This window comes from Xiphias gladius, chromosome 11 (assembly GCF_016859285.1).
Source record: "Xiphias gladius isolate SHS-SW01 ecotype Sanya breed wild chromosome 11, ASM1685928v1, whole genome shotgun sequence".
Classification (NCBI taxonomy): Eukaryota; Metazoa; Chordata; class Actinopteri; order Istiophoriformes; family Xiphiidae; genus Xiphias; species Xiphias gladius.
Window position 1 is genome coordinate 8,430,145 of NC_053410.1, and position 16,863 is coordinate 8,447,007.

A 16,863-nucleotide genomic window follows, 5' to 3' on the forward strand; every position below is an offset into this window, starting at 1 on the left:
TACCTTCCAACCCTAATCACTCCATTCCTACTCCCTCCATTTCTCTCTTCTGCTCCTGCCTCATAGGAGCCAAACTCAAGGTCGTACCATTTCCTGTTTTTTTTTTTTTTTTTCCTTTTTTTATTTATTTATATATTTTTGCCTTTTTTTCTGTTTTGTTGGTCTTTTTGGGCATATTTCCCTTGTCCCCTTGTCTAATTGATTAGAGGAGAAAACACTTCATAAATTATACCTGTTCACTCTCAATCTCTGTCTCTGTCTCTCACGGCCTGTCTATCTGTCTCTTTCTCACTCACTTACTCTGCCCCCAAACCTCCCCGATGGGTGCCCTATCTGCTTTGACCTCTGGGTGATTGACATGGTAATTACCCAATCAACAGATTGATGGCAGCGCTGTCACAATAGAGGGGATTGAAGTGGTCTCTTTCCCTCCCCCTTGTCTCAGCTTCTCGTTCTTTTGCTTGCTTTCCCCATCCCCATCTCTGTCTCTCTACTTCTCTCGTTATCACTCCATCAGGCGCACTCATCCTCTCTATATGCGCTCTTTTGTTTGTTCTTCCGCTTGGGAGGGATGGGCCGAGTTTCGGGGGGGGGGGGTCATAGGAGGATAGACTGAGCAAAAATGGATGACATGAGACGAAGGGAATGAGCTGGTTGTGGTGGTAGGGGGGGCTCTAATGTTGTTGCCATATTTCTGCTAAATTGCTCAGCTGGGGGGCGAGGTCGCAGAGGGGAGTGAAAACTGACAGCATGGAATCAAAAGGAAGATGGTAAGGCGAAAGAGAGAAGGAAGAAGGGTAGGAGAGAGAAGATCAGGAGGAAAGGGAAATGAGAGAAGAGGAAATGAGGGGTTAAAGGGGGTTGGAGAGGACAGAAGAGGAGAGAGAGCGAGAGAAGTTGGGTGACGCAAGAGGACCTGAGCAGAAAGGGTAAAGATCAGTTGAGTCCTTTTGTCTGTTGCATTGCTTCCCCTCTAAAAGCCTGTCCAGAGAGGCATTAGCCACTTTCAGACAGCTGTGTGCGAGTGTGCCTGATTGTGTGAGAATGATGTACTGGGGCCAAAAGGCTTCATCACCCACAGTTGTGCTGTCATGAATTGTCCTGTATTGTTGTGGTGGGTCATAGTGCTTGAATAGGAGGTCATAGGGTTAACACCCCATGATACACTCTCTATTCTCCTCCGACACAATCCTGTACATGACTGATTGTATAGGCCTGACATCTAACTCGCTCTCTGTTCTCTTTCCCTCTCTTTCTGTGTACTTGTGCGTGTGTGTGTGCGCGTGTTTGTCGGCATACCTGCAGTAAGGACCTGCCTGGAGCTCTAGAGGCAGCACTGGAGTGTCAGAAGCACTACAACCAACTGCCTCGCATCCACGACATCCTTGTTGGTCTGGTGGAGAAAGGAGACACTGAACTGCTGCAGAAAGGTTACACATTTGTCTACCCAGTCCGCATGCTTTGTCATACACTCATCTTTTTCTCATCCATCAATCTAGTGCCAAAACAATTAGTACATCAACAGTACATTCATTGGCAATTTTGATCATTAACTTAAGTAGATTACATAGCAGGCCAACCATTTTCTGGTGCCAGGCTATCAAATGTGAAGATTTGCAGATTTTCTCAGATTAATGTCATTCTAAATTTGATACCCCAGGATTTACAACATTTGTTTGTGCAAAATAAGTAATTTAAAGATGTCACTTTTGTTTTGGAAAAAAATAATGAATATTTTTGTCAATTTTAGGACATTTTATAGATGAAACTCTAATTGAGCAATCATAAAAAATTCGATAACTTAACAGTTAAAGAAAATGATCATTAGTTGCTGCTCTTCATGCATCAATTGGGCAACCATTTTGGCCAAGTTCATAAACAGTATGGTCCACAAAAAACAAAAACGTTACCCAGATCTCTTCGTTGTACCATGATTTTTAAAAAAGAAAACCTCTAGGGACATCTTACGCCTTTCATTGGAAAGTTGAGAGTTGAAAGCAAATTCTAGGACCAAGAGAGATGGGGAATGACATGCAACAAAGGTCCCTGGTTGGATTTGAACTGGGGATATTGTGGTTCATGGTACACCTTAAACCCTAGGCCACCATATCCCAGAGCCATATTTTTTAAAAATGCACAAAAATCTCACCTCATTAAAATCTATAATTTCAACACAGCCTCAGTATAACACTACACGTAGTCTCTGCTTCTCACAGCTAGTTTCATCAAACTTTCTGTGTCTCCTAGATGACACTGACTTAATATCATTCATCTATGTGTGTTTGTTTGGGGAAGCTAATCTAAAGTACCTGTGCAGTGTTTGCATTTAACGTGCACTTAACAAGTATGAACAATTCCAAAAGTGTAAGAGAGGTTCAGACCAGGGTTGTGGTGATGCGCGTCGGAAGCGTGTCGTGTTTTGAACAGTCTCCCTGTATGTCAGCAGTAGCTGTGGTTACAAAGTTCAATGTGCCGCGGGGGCAAGTGGCTCTGGAGTGCTTAAAGGTTGAAATCGTGCAGTAAAGCACCTCTTCACCTACTTCCGTCACCCACCCCCTCATCCACCCTTCCCTCCCACCCTCCCCCACCAAAAGGTGACAGAACCTCGCTGCACCCTGAAAAAAAACAAAATGACTTTTACAAAATGACTTTTTGATTGTCTGACCAAGGCTAGCATTTAAACCAATGCCAAATACTGGAACTTAAAATATCAAATTATTCTGTGTCCAACTCCCTCATATAAAGTAGAGAAAGGCGACTTATAACGCAAACCTTGAGTCACGCTTGATCTGACGGCATTGTGAGTACATGTTGAGTGCCACAGCCTGCTGCACCATGGCTTACTCCTATGGACCAATGCTGTTGCAGTGCATGGATAATATGAAAATTCACCTTAAAATGAACCATCAGAAATTAAAGCAGAAATGTACTGGAACTATTAAACATGCAACAAGGATTCAACACACTGACCTTCAGTGGTCCAAAACGCACTAAAAGCATGGTATGGCTTATCAAAGGATCTTAACTCACATGTCTGATGTTGGTTTGAATTCAAGCATCAACAGAGAAATAAAATGTAGGATTTTTCTGAGGTTCTGGCAACCACAGGAAGCACTGAACTATTTTGAAACGAGGTAATCCAACATGCGTTTTACCTGGAAATGGCTACAGCAACCTGAGATGCGGAAGAGGGAAAGTGAATTTATTGGTGTTATATGTGAGCTGATGTGTCTTCCACCAAAGTTAATAAGAAATGCTACCGAAATTTAGTCTGAAACTTGATTGCAAAATTGTCTACATTAGATCTTGACTCAGTGAGTGATTATGTTCAAAATGCAAAAATCACACCACATTGTTCTTTCCGTTGACCTCAGATGACACAAGTAAAGAGAGAGGGATTATTTTTTTCTTCCTCTACTTCGCTGAATATACTTGTCCATGTATGTGTTTGTGTGCATGTGCGTGTGTGTGTGTGTGTGTGTGTGTGTGTGTGTGTGTGTGTGTGTGTGTGTGTGTGTGTGTGTGTGTGTGTGTGTGTGTGTGTGTGTGTGTGTGTGTGTGTGTGTGTGTGTGTGTGTGTGTGGTACCTGTCCTGAAGCTGCTGGACAGAGATAATACGTAACGCTGAGCAGAGCGCTTTAGCAAGTTTACCAGGAGAGCTTAGGCTTTCATTCGGGACTTGTGTGTGTTTGTGTGAGAGCAGGCTTGATATGGCTGCTTTGTGCCTGGGACATTGTGCCAAATAATGGATTCAGAAGGAGAGGATGAAGTGTGTGCTCTGTTTGTTCATCTTGCAATCATTTTTATTCATGACCTCTCTCTGCTCCGTTTCCCCGTCTGTCTGTCTCCCTGTCTGTCTTTCTCTTCAGCCATGGACTTTGTGAGTCAGGAGCGAGGGGAGATGAATATGCTGTATGATCTGTTCTTTGCATTCCTGCAGACGGGCCGCTACCGTGAGGCTCGTAAGATCATTGAGGTAAACACACACGATACTTCTTATTCAGGAAACTAATGTATCCTAGTTTTCAAAAAGCGACTTATATGAAGGGGCGATTTCACTGGTATACAAACTTATGTATGAAGAGAAAAGTGGTATTTGTATTTGATTTTCCTCGTATTACCACACTCATCCAGCACCATGTACTGTACTGCACTAAAATCTGCTCAATTCCCACCGAGGTTTTTTTTATTTTCTAACCCCTAGGTCTGAAAAGAATGACACATAACAGCTTTCATGTATTCTGCTCCCACTTCACTAAAGTGAATAACTCTTGTCTCTTTTTATGTGAAGCATCTATAGTTTGTTGTTTCATTGCAACTTGCTGCGTCTAATTTCAATATACAATTAGATACTCAATCTTAGATGAGCTATCTGATTAAAAATAGTTAAATAAAAATCAGTATGACATCTGCAAGACTGTCATGAGCCATAGAGGCAATGCAGGATGGTATTGCCGAACTCTTTTTGTCATTGTAGCTCATCTGACCTGGATATTTTATGAATATTTATATCTTTGTCATGATAAGTCCTGCTATAAAACCCTGAAGATTAGTGTGAGAAAAATAGAGAGGCAAAGCAGGCAGATAAGAAGCGATTTTCACATGGATAAAACGGATGGGCGGTCAGGGACTGGATAGCAGGACAGAGAGATTGATGATTAAATGAATAGAGGGATGAGCCTGACATCAGAGGAAGGGAAACAAGGCCATTATATTTTCTGATCAGGATGAGAACAAAACGGAAGAAAAAAATACCACAACTCCCTCCCTCTCACTCTCTCTCGTGTCCTGTTGTGCACTGAAACAGGGATTTGTCCCTCTTGAGGATTTTCAAACCCTCTTAAATATTACTGACATGTTGTTATTGTGGCTCTTATTCCCCTTCTGCTAGATTGTATGACTGTTATCCTACTTATAACAAAGAGTCAGCTACATGCCAGTGGTGTGTGAGATTGATGACGCCTTGTAAATAAACTACAGATGTACATGCTGACAGGATGTCAATGAAAGATGTAGGTTAGAGTGACAGAAGTTCAAATGAGTCACCCCATCTGTTGGGTTTTAGTTTGAGGGGTTTGGCTGGTTTATATAGGACAGGACACACTGTGTGAGGTTAAACCAGCTGAACTTAAAGTGATACAGTATGGATGGAGCTTTAGAATTTAAAGTTGTGGACCAAAGTTGGACCAAACTAGTGACCCCTTTCACATTACACGTGTTACCAGTGTTATTACAATAATATTGATTAATGCAGCTTTAAAGCCTAATCAGCTGAGTGGTGATGACCTAAGTTCCCCAGAGGTGCCAGTTCAGTGGTTTGCCCTCTTTTGGAGTATAATCAGGAAAACGCAAAAAATGTTACTGAGATGATACATTTCAAAAGCTGGTGCCCACTTAACCTGCGTAGATGTTTAGATCTTGAGAGAAAGTTCACTTCTGAACTGTCACTTACAATACTTGCATGACGATGGATATAGTGCTCAGGTGATAAAACTACAATAGAAACATATCTTTCGCTCAAATATGCAAACACACACACTCAAACGCACAAATGAGAGCGTCAAGTGGCGGTCCAGAGTGGTGTCTCTCTTTAGGCTGTGTTTGGTATAATTGGCAGCTGATTAATCACAGCTAATTAAATGTAATGATAGAGAAAGGTGGCCAATTTTGTGCTAAATGGTCACGGTTAGGTAGAGGATTGTCAGGTGGCCGGGCCTATTATTACGGCATGTTTGTGCGTGTGTGATGGTCAAGGTTAGGTAGTATTGCTACAGAGTGGTTAGCCATTATGTGTTTTTGTGTTAGGGAGAGGGGTTTGGCCGTGTAGGTTTGTGTATGTGTATGTGTGTGTGGACTAAGTGGCCAGATGATTAGTGGAATTAGAACATTAGGCACTGAGATGAAGAGGGTTTGTTAAGTGGAGGTGAGACGAGGATGGCTCTATCTTGATTTTTGTACATATGTACATAAGGATGAGAGAGAAACCTATAAAGTTTTAGCATTCAGAGGCCACACGAGACTCTTAAAGAAGAAAGGCAATGACTGTAACACACTCTGCTGTGTGTGTGGGTGTGTGTGTGTGTGTGTGTTTGGGGGTGTGTGGATGTGTGTCAGAGGATTGCCCTGATAATCTGACCTGGTTGACATTTTTCCATTCCAATATCTTTATATGAAAGTGAGAGTGTCTGTGCTGTTTTTTGTTTGTTTCTTCTTTGTATTCTTTTGATCCACCCATGCGTGTGTAAGTTATGTTCCTTCTTATTTCTGAGGATTTTGTTTTCTTCCCAGATTAGGGAGATTTGTCCTGACGGATTCAAAATCCCAAACATATTCATATGTGTGCGTGTTTGCGAGTAGATGTGCGAAGGCTGCTTTGTGCCTGCAAGACTTTACCAAGTAAAGGGAATCAGAGGCAAAAAGATGGAGCACTTGCACTGGGCCTTAGTCTCTAAGAAGATTAGACAGACTGAGAGAGAGTGAGTGCAACACATTTTAATTTGTCCCTTTGGCTGGTTGGGTAAGAACATAATGCCTTTGCCTGGGCCGGATGGAGGGATGGAGAGGCAGGGGAAAAGACAGAGGAGGAGCATAGGAGATTTGGAGGAAGAGGGAGGGATTGAGAGAAGTGGGGATTGAAAGGGGAAAGGATGACAGCAGTGAGGGGTGGGCAGAGAAAGGGATGAAGCCCATCTTTTCTTTACTTTCCCCTCCCTCTCACGGTACGATGGGCTCCCATCAAAGAGGCCAGCGGGAATTGAGCGTTGTTGATCCCCGTTCAGATTAACTTCCTGGCAGATCATTCTGTTTCTCTCTCTTTCTCTTTTTTTTCCCTCAAACAGATTACCAGAAAGAGAGGGAGGGTGAGATTTCTCAGTCCTAGTCTTATTCAGATTGTATCAAAGCGCCAAGAGACAGATGAAATCCTGATCACTGTTATTCCATGATAATAATCATCTAGTCAGTCCACATATCAGGCTAAATCTCAGATACATGAGCCTGCAGATCAATCTATGTCAGCCCTTATTTGACAGCTCACACACTCGGTCTATCTGCATATCATTGGTGCCCTAAAAGTACTACGAATCTCCCAAAAATGGAAGATGATTTACAGCTGGTGGGACTTTATTGTCAGTACAATTTAATCCTAACTTCTCATGTTGTATTTTTTAAATTTTAACCTGAAAATTTGTTGTTTATTGAGAAGTTTTCTTCTCTTTTCTACCATGATCTGATCAGCTCAAAATTCAGGGTAACAAACTGAACTTCTGATGGACTTCTTATTTTCACTACTTTCTGATGTTTAATTAACTAAATTATCAATCAATGAATCGACAAAATAATAAAAAAAATTGGACAAAACTGTGCAGCTCTGATGTCCTATTTCTGTATCAGAGTCCTCCAAACACTGCTGGATTCCCAGTTGTCCTGTCTTTGTAGTGATGCCCCGAGTTGTGGCTTTTGTGTACCTGTATGCTGCAAGCCCACTCAAGGCAGCACAAACAATAACTTCATATTTTCTCATGCCAGTTTACACTTGAATTTTACATTACATTATGTCACAATTTGACAATACATTCATGTAAAACCATTGCACTCACATAAAAGTATACGATCTCATTCTGCAGACACATTTCATTTTTTAAACTGGTGAAATATGCATCTATATTTATTCTATATTTGTATATGTGGCGATAATTGGTTTACATCAATACAAAAATATTTAAAATGTTTAGGCTGGAAGGGTTTGTGTGGATCAATAGGCATTTACCCTATCGATAATGCTTTAATGGTTTTGAGTTATATATTTAACCTATATTTCATTGACCTAATTTAGATATCATGCTTGTGCAGTGATTTAGGCGTCCTGATAGGGTTTCAGTCAATATTTAAATAACCCGACTAGGTTGAATACCGTAAGCAGATTGGATCCTTTTCAGCATAATGAGTAACGCATCCACACGACACTCACATGAGGCAAGGCAAGTTTATTTATAAAGCACATATCAGGTAATTCAGAGTTCTTTACATAAAACATAAAACTCATCAAGACAAAATGTAAAAACAACATAAGACAATACAAAAAGCATTATGATAGAAATTAAAATGAGTTAAATAGAAAATAAGAAATACAAGAGTAAAAGTTACAGATTAGTGTAAGGAAGGGGTAATTATTTGATTTAATAAAAGGCAGTGGCAAACAGAAAAGTCTTAAGCCTTGATTTGATAGAACTGAAAGTTGCAGCATACCTCGAGTTCACTAGGAGTTTGTTCCACATATGTGGAGTATAAAAAGTGAATGCTGCTTCTCCATGTTAGTTTTGACTCAGGGGACAGAAAGCAGACCTGTCCCAGACAACATGAGTGGTCTGGAGGGTTCATAACATAGCAGCAGATCACATATGTATTTTGGCCCTAAACCATTCAGTGCTACATAAACCAACAGCAGTATTTTGGAATCAGTTCAAGATCTGAGAACTGGAGTGATATGACCCACTTTCGTGGTCTTAGTGAGGATTCAAGCAGCAGTGTTCTGAATCATCGGCAGTTGTCCTATCAATTTTTTTAGAGAGACCTGTAAACACACCATGACAGTAGTTAAGTCGACTGTAGATAAACACATGGACAAGTTTTTCCAATTCCTTCTGAGACATAGGTCCTTTAATCTTTGATATGTTCTTCAGGTGATAGTGGACTAACTTTGTAATTGATGTGGCTGTTAAAATTCAGGTCTGAGTTCATGACTACACCAAGATTTCTGGCTTCGTTTGTGGTTTTTAACATTACCGATTGAAGTTGAGCGCTGACTTTTGATCATTCTTCCTTGTCTCCAAAAACAGTTACCTCAGTTTTATCTTTATTTAATTGAAGAAAATTCTGGCAAATCCAATCATTGATTTGCTCAATGTACTCCCTCAGAGCTAGTATGGGAATATAGTCCCCTCGTGATATGTTCATCTGCTTAATTATGGTAACACATTTTGTTGTATTCCATAATCTGGGTTAGTGGGAGCATGAAGATGTTTAATAGAAGAGGCCCCAGAATGGAGCTCCGGGAAACTTCAGATGACCTATAGACACAAAGTAGTCTTTTAAGCAGAATTCAAACATGTTTAGTACTGTGCCAGAAAATCCCACCCAGTTTTCCAGTCGTTCTCGTAATATGTCGTGGTCGACTGTGTCGAACGCAGCATTGAGATCCAGTAATACGGAGAGTGAAATTCTGCCACTGTCTGTGTTTAAGTGGTTTTCTTTGAAGACCTTAACAAGAGCAGTCTCAGTGCTGTGGTGCGGTCGAAATCCTGACCGGAAGACATTGAAACAGTTGTTTAGAGCCAAGAATTTGATCAGCTGTTGAGAAAAAGCTTTTTCAAAGATTTGTTGAAGATCTGAGGCCATGCAATGAGAAACATTTTTTAAAAAGTCTATTGACAGAAGATCAAGGCAGCAGGAGGAGAATTTCAGATGTTGTATAATGTCCTTTGAGTTTTTCTGGTTGATAGGATAAAATTGTGTCATCCTACTTGAATCGATTGTAAGTCGACACAGAGGCAACATGTATCCTGTACCTGATATGTGGGCCTTGACTGCTTGTCTAACTTTCTGAATTTTGTCAGTGGAGAAGGAGACAAATTCATTGCATGACCGCCGTGGTTCGTAGCTCAGAGGATACTGACACATGAGGGTTTGTTACCTATCGGTAGCAAACAAGGCACAAGCATTATTATTGTTTTTGATGATGACGTCAGAGAAAAAGGCCCACCTTGCATTTCTGAGTTCCAAATTATAAATGCGAAGTCTCTCTCTATAGATGTCATAATGAACCTGGAGATATGTTTTTCACCACGTGAAAGCGTTCAGCTTTTTGACCCTCTTTTTTTCTATTCTGACCAGCGTGGCATTTCTCCATGGAGATCGTCTCTTACCAGAGACCAACCTTCACCTTTGTGGGTGCAATGGCATCAATAATATTTGTAATTTTAGAATTGAAATCATTTGCAAGCTCATCGACTGAGATACAAGAGAGGGCAGGTGTGGGAGAAGAAGCCTGAATAAATATTTCACTGGTGCTTTCAGAGATATTTCATTGTGTGATCACCTCATTTTGAACATTTGTGTCCACAGAGATTGCGCTCTCTAAAGAAAACACAGGAATGATCAGAGGGAGCAACATCTTTCTCCACAATCTTAGAAATGTTCAGACCCTTGGAGATGATTAAGTCCAGAGTGTGCTCTTTGTTGTGTGTGGGCTCCGCCACCTGCTGAGCCAATCCATAGTTATCAAGAACACAACACAGTTCTTTAGTGCCTCTGTCCTGGGGGTTGTCTACATGGATGTTAAAATCACCAACAATAACTACACAGTTAAAGTCAATACAGATCAGAGGAGTTGACAGCAGACGACAGCAGTCCAACAAAGTCATCAAAAAAAGGGGTTGCACAGTATTTAGGTGGCCTCTAGATATTTAGGAACATAACTCGAAAAGAGGAATTTAGCCGAAGAGCTACATATTTAAAAGAAGCAAAATTTCCAAAAGATATCTTCTTGCATTGGAGGGAATCATTAAACAAGATGGCAACTCCACCTCCCTTCTTATGTACTCTAGCTTCAGTCATAAAACTGATATGGGGAGGGGTTGAACAACTGTTGTGTTGTGCGTGATAATAAAATCATTGATTAAAAATGTTTTTCCTGCCAAAGACCTGAAGTTTAATAAAGCTATGTTAAATGTGTTAAAAGCATTATCTGTACAATTTTTTGGGACAGACTGGGGCTGATGAGGAATGAATGCTAAATTTGATATTGCCCTGTTTCTTAGCAGACTGACCATCCCTTTTTCTATTACTTATCAAGACAGGAATTTAGGACATGTCTGACACATGGGACCCCGGCTTGACCTGGGAAGAGTCATCATTGACTTTAGCCTTGGAGCTTCAGTTGGAGACACAAACAACTGATTGTGAAGCCGCCGTGTGTGGGGCGGAGGCGTTAGGCTGTGATGATTGTGTAAAAACTAGTGAAGGCCAACTGGGGGGTCACGAGGGAATTAGGGTAGAGAAAATGGGAGAAGGGGCGTGCGGTAAGTTGGTTCCTAGCAGTGAGCAGCTTTTTCATCTGGTCAGTGAATCCAATAGGGGGGAGGACGGGGATAGGGTACCTGAAGAGTGGTTTGGGGGGGTTGGAGAGAGTGAATCCACACATGCAGTTGTTGGTGAGGCTGGTGTAGCATCATCTTCCTCTTTGCTCTGATGTCTCTCATTATTAAAGCTCACTTCAGGTGGGGGCTGAGGTGGCTCTCCTTCAGGGTTTCTGCTGCGTTTGTGTTATGTCTTCCTCCTGTTTTGATTCCTCTTGTCTCTTGTCCTTGGCAGAGGTAACAGATGGGTGGTGCAGGGAGAAAAATAGGTTATAGATGAACTCCTGACTTGTTGAGGCAAAGTCCATCTGCCTTAAAAAGATGTTGAAATTGTCAATAACGTGCACTGAATGGACAGTACATGTAGTTTAGAGGCATGTGTTCATTGCCAACAATCTGCTGTACCCCTCAGCTCCTCTTCTGACTGGTGATAGAGGGCCACTGATAAACACCTCAGCATTCAGAGAGCTGACTGTGTTCAACAGATCAATAAAGTCTCGTTTCAGCATTTCAGACTGCTGCTTCACAACATCATTTGTCCCTGTGTACAATGATGTTTTTCACAGTTGGATGTGCAGCCACAATATGCAGGATTCTTTCCTTCATGTCAGGGAACAAATTCTTGGGAAAACAGAGTAATTTGGTGTTTTTACTAAACATGCTTCACACATCTTTTACAGAAAAGTCACCAAAGTTTGATGCCCAGTCCTAGGCTTTCGCTGTAGTCTTTAACTTTCTGATTGACTCTGAGTCCTTAACTTCCTGTGCGAGGATGAGAAATTATCCAGGTCATCAGACCAAGATCCAGGGTCCTGCAGTAGTGGAGCAAATCTGTTCTCTAGTTGCAAACTCGTTTGTTTGGGATGTTTTTTGGAGGATGATTAATGCAGACCGGCCGGTTAAATGACAAATATCAGGGCGCTGGGTTCTGCTTGATACCTGTCCTCTCCTTTTCCAGGGAAATGATTTACTCTTAGGCTTTGCCCTAAGAGAGTTCGAGGGAGGACTACCACTTGGAGATATATTATCCGGTACACAGCCCTCCTGTTTCTTGGCATACTTGTTGGTGCTTCTTAGCTGTGTGCTAACCTGCTCCTGTCCACTGTTTTGAGTCCATAGTAAAGGGGTGTCCAACACAGTCAGTTTATCTCCACGTTCACTTCTAACTGCTGAATTTTGGTTTCCAGCTCCGCAGTCTTCTGTAGAAGTTTGTGGTAGTCATCCATGGGAAAGGGGGCATCTTGCTACTAATTAACTTTGGCTAAGTACTATGTACCCAGTCATTGCGAGGAGGCTTGTGCTGTTGGTAGGCCAAGGTCATGCAGTATAGAAAAAATGTTGAAATATGGCAATAACCTACTATATCCACAAAAATTATAGTTCCGGTGACTTATCAGTAACAAGGAGTTGCTGCTTGTATTTTCTCACAGCAGAAAAACAAGGATATCAGTAGAAAAATGCAAGCAGAGTTAAGAGCAAGTAAGGGATGTTCAGTGCAGCTACAGTTTGTTGAGACTGTTATTTATCTACTCTCTGGTTTCGTTCCTTAGAAATGCTCATCTCTTTTAATATTTGTAGACCCCTGGGCTGAGGGCAAGGCCTGGACGCCTCCAGTGGTATGCTGAGAAATGCATTTTTGCCAACCAGGTAACACACACACCCACCCACACAGACAAACATAACAGGCTGAAATAATCAAGGCCACAAAGAAAATAGTGAAAGGAACTGTGAAAATACAAAAATTCCAGCTTTATTTTGTGTGTATAGATGGAGGCCTTGGAGCAGATGGTTGACATGACAGCCAAGCTGTTTGAGTGCGACAGAGATGAAATGTACAGTTACATCCTCCGTCTCTGCAGTAAGTTTCTTTCTTTCTCTTGCTTGTCTGTCTGTTTGTTTGTCCTTTTATTTTCTGTCTCTCAGTATGTATGTGAATGACCTCCCACCCCTGGGTGTGCTTTTGAGTGTACAGTGCTCTTGCCCCAGGGTGTGTGTGTGTGTGTGTGTGTGTGTGTGTGTGTGTGTGTGTGTGTGTGTGTGTGTGTGTGTGTGTGTGTGTGTGTGTGTGTGTGTGTGTGTGTGTGTGTGTGTGTGTGTGTGTGTGTGTGTGTGTGTGTGTGTGTACGCGCGCCAGAGAATAGGATCAATCAGACTCAGAGACAGACACACACCACTAGTTAGTGTGTTGCCTAAATTTCAGCATCGTTGAGGGCCAGTCAGTTGATCAGATTACTGCTATGTTTGACCTCTCAGCATGGAGCACTTTGTCAGGAATGAGTCTCTGGTGCAGGCTGAGTGGTGAGCTACAACCAATATGGTCTGACTATACCACCACATGTGTCATGGCCTTCACAACAAATTACATAAGAGCACACCATTTCTCAATCCCACTGCTTTGGGCCTTTTTGTTTTCAGAGGAGACAAACGACTGGGAGAAGGCAGAGGCGGTGTGGACGAAAATGCAGGAGGAGAACGTAATTCCCAGGGAGAGGACCCTGCGTATGCTGGCAGACATCCTGAAGAATAATGGCCAGGAGGTGCCTTTTGAGGTGCCTGAGGTAAAACCCCGGCTTTATAATATGTACTTTACATCCCAATAACGCTCATTAGACAGATCTGTTATTCAGAAGAATAATTGCCAGGATGTTCCTGGGGGTGGGGAGGGCAGAGCCGATAAACCTGAAAGCAGAGGCCAGAAGATTCCCAAGAGTTTTGGAGGACTGTAAAAGTGCCTTAGGTCAAACACACAACCATGCAGTACTGATGGTTAAACACACATTACAGTGGTACCAGTGCATATATTTCTGTTCTTAAATCTTGAATGAAATGGGATGGAGGTACTCTTGATTATAGCCTGATTAGTTGATGGACAGATAACTGTCAACAATTTTGATAATGTATTAATGTTTTAAGTCATTCATCAAGCAAAAATGAAAAAAATATTGTTTCCAGCTTCTGAAACATGAGGATTTGCAGTTTTTTTTTGTTTTTTGTATCATTGTAAATGGATTACCTTTTTGTTTTTGAGCTTTGATTGTATAAAAAAGCAATTTTATAGATCTCACCTTGAGCTCTGGGAACTTGTGATGGTTATTTCTCACAAATGTTTTCCTCCATTCTCCACCTTGATGTTAGAGGTGTCTTTGATAAATAAACATAAAAGATACTACAGCACATTTTCTACAAATCCAAATAGATAGAGTAATTTATTAAAGCCCAGTGGCAGATTACAGTATTACAACAGCCAAGTCACCCGTGAACACAAAACAAACAACACAATGGCACACAGAGAGCTACTGTCAGAAATGAAATAATATAAACAAACACAAATAACTGAAATCTTGGCTAGAAACTGACATAAAACTAAAAACTTTGGACCATCTAAGTCTAAATATATACAATGATAGTGCCTGTTAATATACTGTACATTGACATTGCAATTGCCAATGTCAATGTTACAGTATATTAACAGGCACTATCATTGTACATTGACATTGCAAGTGTAGTACATAGTGTATATTGTGCTGTATTGATATTGCAAAGTTCTCCAGTGGACAGCATAGATGAGTATTGAGTATAGCCAAATATAAACTGAAGCTGCACTCCATCATTTAAAGTACAATGGTCTCATTCCCAGTACGTTTCATACTGATGACAGCACAAGTTCATTTTTTTTCTGAATAAAAACCATTGCTTTCTGAATAGATTAACTAAAGAGCAAATTGACCCCAAACCTCTGATCACAGGGCCTAACCCCAAAAACCCTCTGAAAACTCTTATCAGCTGCTCTCTCCACGTAGCCCCCCACCACCCTGCTCCACTTTAAGCCTCTGTTCATTACATACAGAGGAAACAGGATTGAAGCTCTGATCTGAAGTGTGGTCAATCAGACTGGCTGGCTGGTGAAAGGAATTACAGCTTGATCTGTCTGTAAATCTGTAATGCCAGACTAATTTAGCCACCAGCTAAATGCCACCATATGGCTGCCGCTGGATGCTTAGTTTTATATGTGGAAGGGTGCTGATCTGTATTCTGACCATAAGATAAAATTAAGTGGAGACAATCGGACTGTTTTTTTAAAAATTGAACACGATAAAGATGGAAGGGATTTAGCTTAAAATGTTATAATTCTGCTTCTTTGTGTTCTGTTGCTCCATTCCTCCATTCCTGCATTTTTTTTCCCTCAGCTTTGGTTTAAACATATGAGAGTGCTCCAATGGCCCGCAGCATGATGAGACAGGAAGTGATTGCTGTTGCCTGGAGCGATGAACTTGGTGACCCCAGGGGCTCTTGAGTTGACACCCCCGCTCTGGCACACATACTCTCTAAAACACATACAATGTTCTTTTGCCCCTGGGGTGCCAGACCTAATTTGCCCCTAGACAATACAGCTTAACCCCCTCTCCTCACTGGTACACGGGTGTACGAGCATTAGTAGACCCTGCCCTGCCTTTCCAGCATTATTGCACTGTCATACACACTCCAGCTCATAGCCAGCACACAGTTGAGCATGTACACAGGCTTGAATGCTGGATGTAGCTGTGTTTTGATGGAAACATCGGACTGAGTTTTAACACTGTTTTCTGTGTATGTGTCATTTACAGACCTGGTACGAACAAGCTGCCACCGCACAGCAGGTCAAGTCAGCAACGACCCCCACCACAGCCGAAAGTGTTACTGAATACCAGGCCCGACTGTTGGCCCTCTGTAAGAAGGGCAAAGCCAAAGGTAAGCAGCTGGAGGCTTCGGTATTGTTGTCCGACACGACACAGAACTGATTTAAACGCATAAAGAGCCGGTGTGAAACACTTACCCACCATCTGAGGTGTGTAACAGTCCATTTGAAGCTGCTTTAAGAATTATTTGACCATTAATGAGCAGAAAGCCTCCTGCAGCCCCGATATACTTTTGGCCCAAACGGCTTCCTATTAAAAAATATACAGCACAATCAGCATTATGGGCTTTCAGTTGGAGTCATCTGTCTCATCCATTATACACTTGTATTTTAGTTAGGGTTCAAAAACCTTATAAAATTAACTGGATCTGGAATATCAAGCTTCGTAGATGTTTGACTTTCTTTACCGGCCACTCATTGACCTTGCTATTTGCTGATTTGTGCTGGGCAGATAGGGCTCAAGTTGGATTTTCTGCCTGAAAAAGCATTTTATATGGTTCTGTTAGAAATAGCTGCTGGGGGGCAACTGTACAGTGTGGTTATGGACCAGATAACCAATTATTGAGCCAAAAAGACCAAAGATGATCTTATGCTCGAAATGAACTTGTTCATATGATGTGTCAGCCGACCACAGCTGAAGCAAAAGTGTTTATATTTTTTCCAAACGGCCACACTAGAAGGCGGGGAGAAACACCCTCAGTCATAGAGAGGGGTGAGATGCAATAATCGTTCAAAAATGGCGATATTGATGCACACTTTTGGACGATCTTTCCATGAAGGGATTTACAGGGTTTCTGCCCTCCACACACCACATCGGATTGTTGATTTTGGAAAGTTACAAAAAATACACATACTCTCTAATTCGGAGGTTGGAAGGTGTGGGTGCAGGGGGTTTCAGAGGCTGTTCAACCATCTAAGTACCTCAGTTAAAAAAAACACTGATGCCTTAAAAGTTGTGTAGAGCTGCAAGAGTTGAGTGTTAAATCTCAGCGAGTACAAGCCACATTTTCACATCACACAGACTTAAATGATTTGGTATTAAAAGTAAAAATA

The 16,863-nt window shown here is 41.6% G+C and overlaps 1 protein-coding gene across 1 annotated transcript in view; it reads left to right on the forward strand.

The window, feature by feature from the left end:
- The window catches only part of lrpprc (leucine-rich pentatricopeptide repeat containing), a 66,068-nt gene that overhangs the window by 32,448 nt on the left and 16,757 nt on the right, over window positions 1-16,863 (forward strand). The window contains exons 24-29 of the mRNA XM_040139390.1: window positions 1,306-1,430; window positions 3,870-3,976; window positions 12,714-12,782; window positions 12,903-12,993; window positions 13,551-13,693; window positions 15,740-15,863. Coding sequence (XP_039995324.1) covers window positions 1,306-1,430; window positions 3,870-3,976; window positions 12,714-12,782; window positions 12,903-12,993; window positions 13,551-13,693; window positions 15,740-15,863 — 659 coding nt within the window. The remainder of the gene's footprint in view (window positions 1-1,305; window positions 1,431-3,869; window positions 3,977-12,713; window positions 12,783-12,902; window positions 12,994-13,550; window positions 13,694-15,739; window positions 15,864-16,863) is intronic.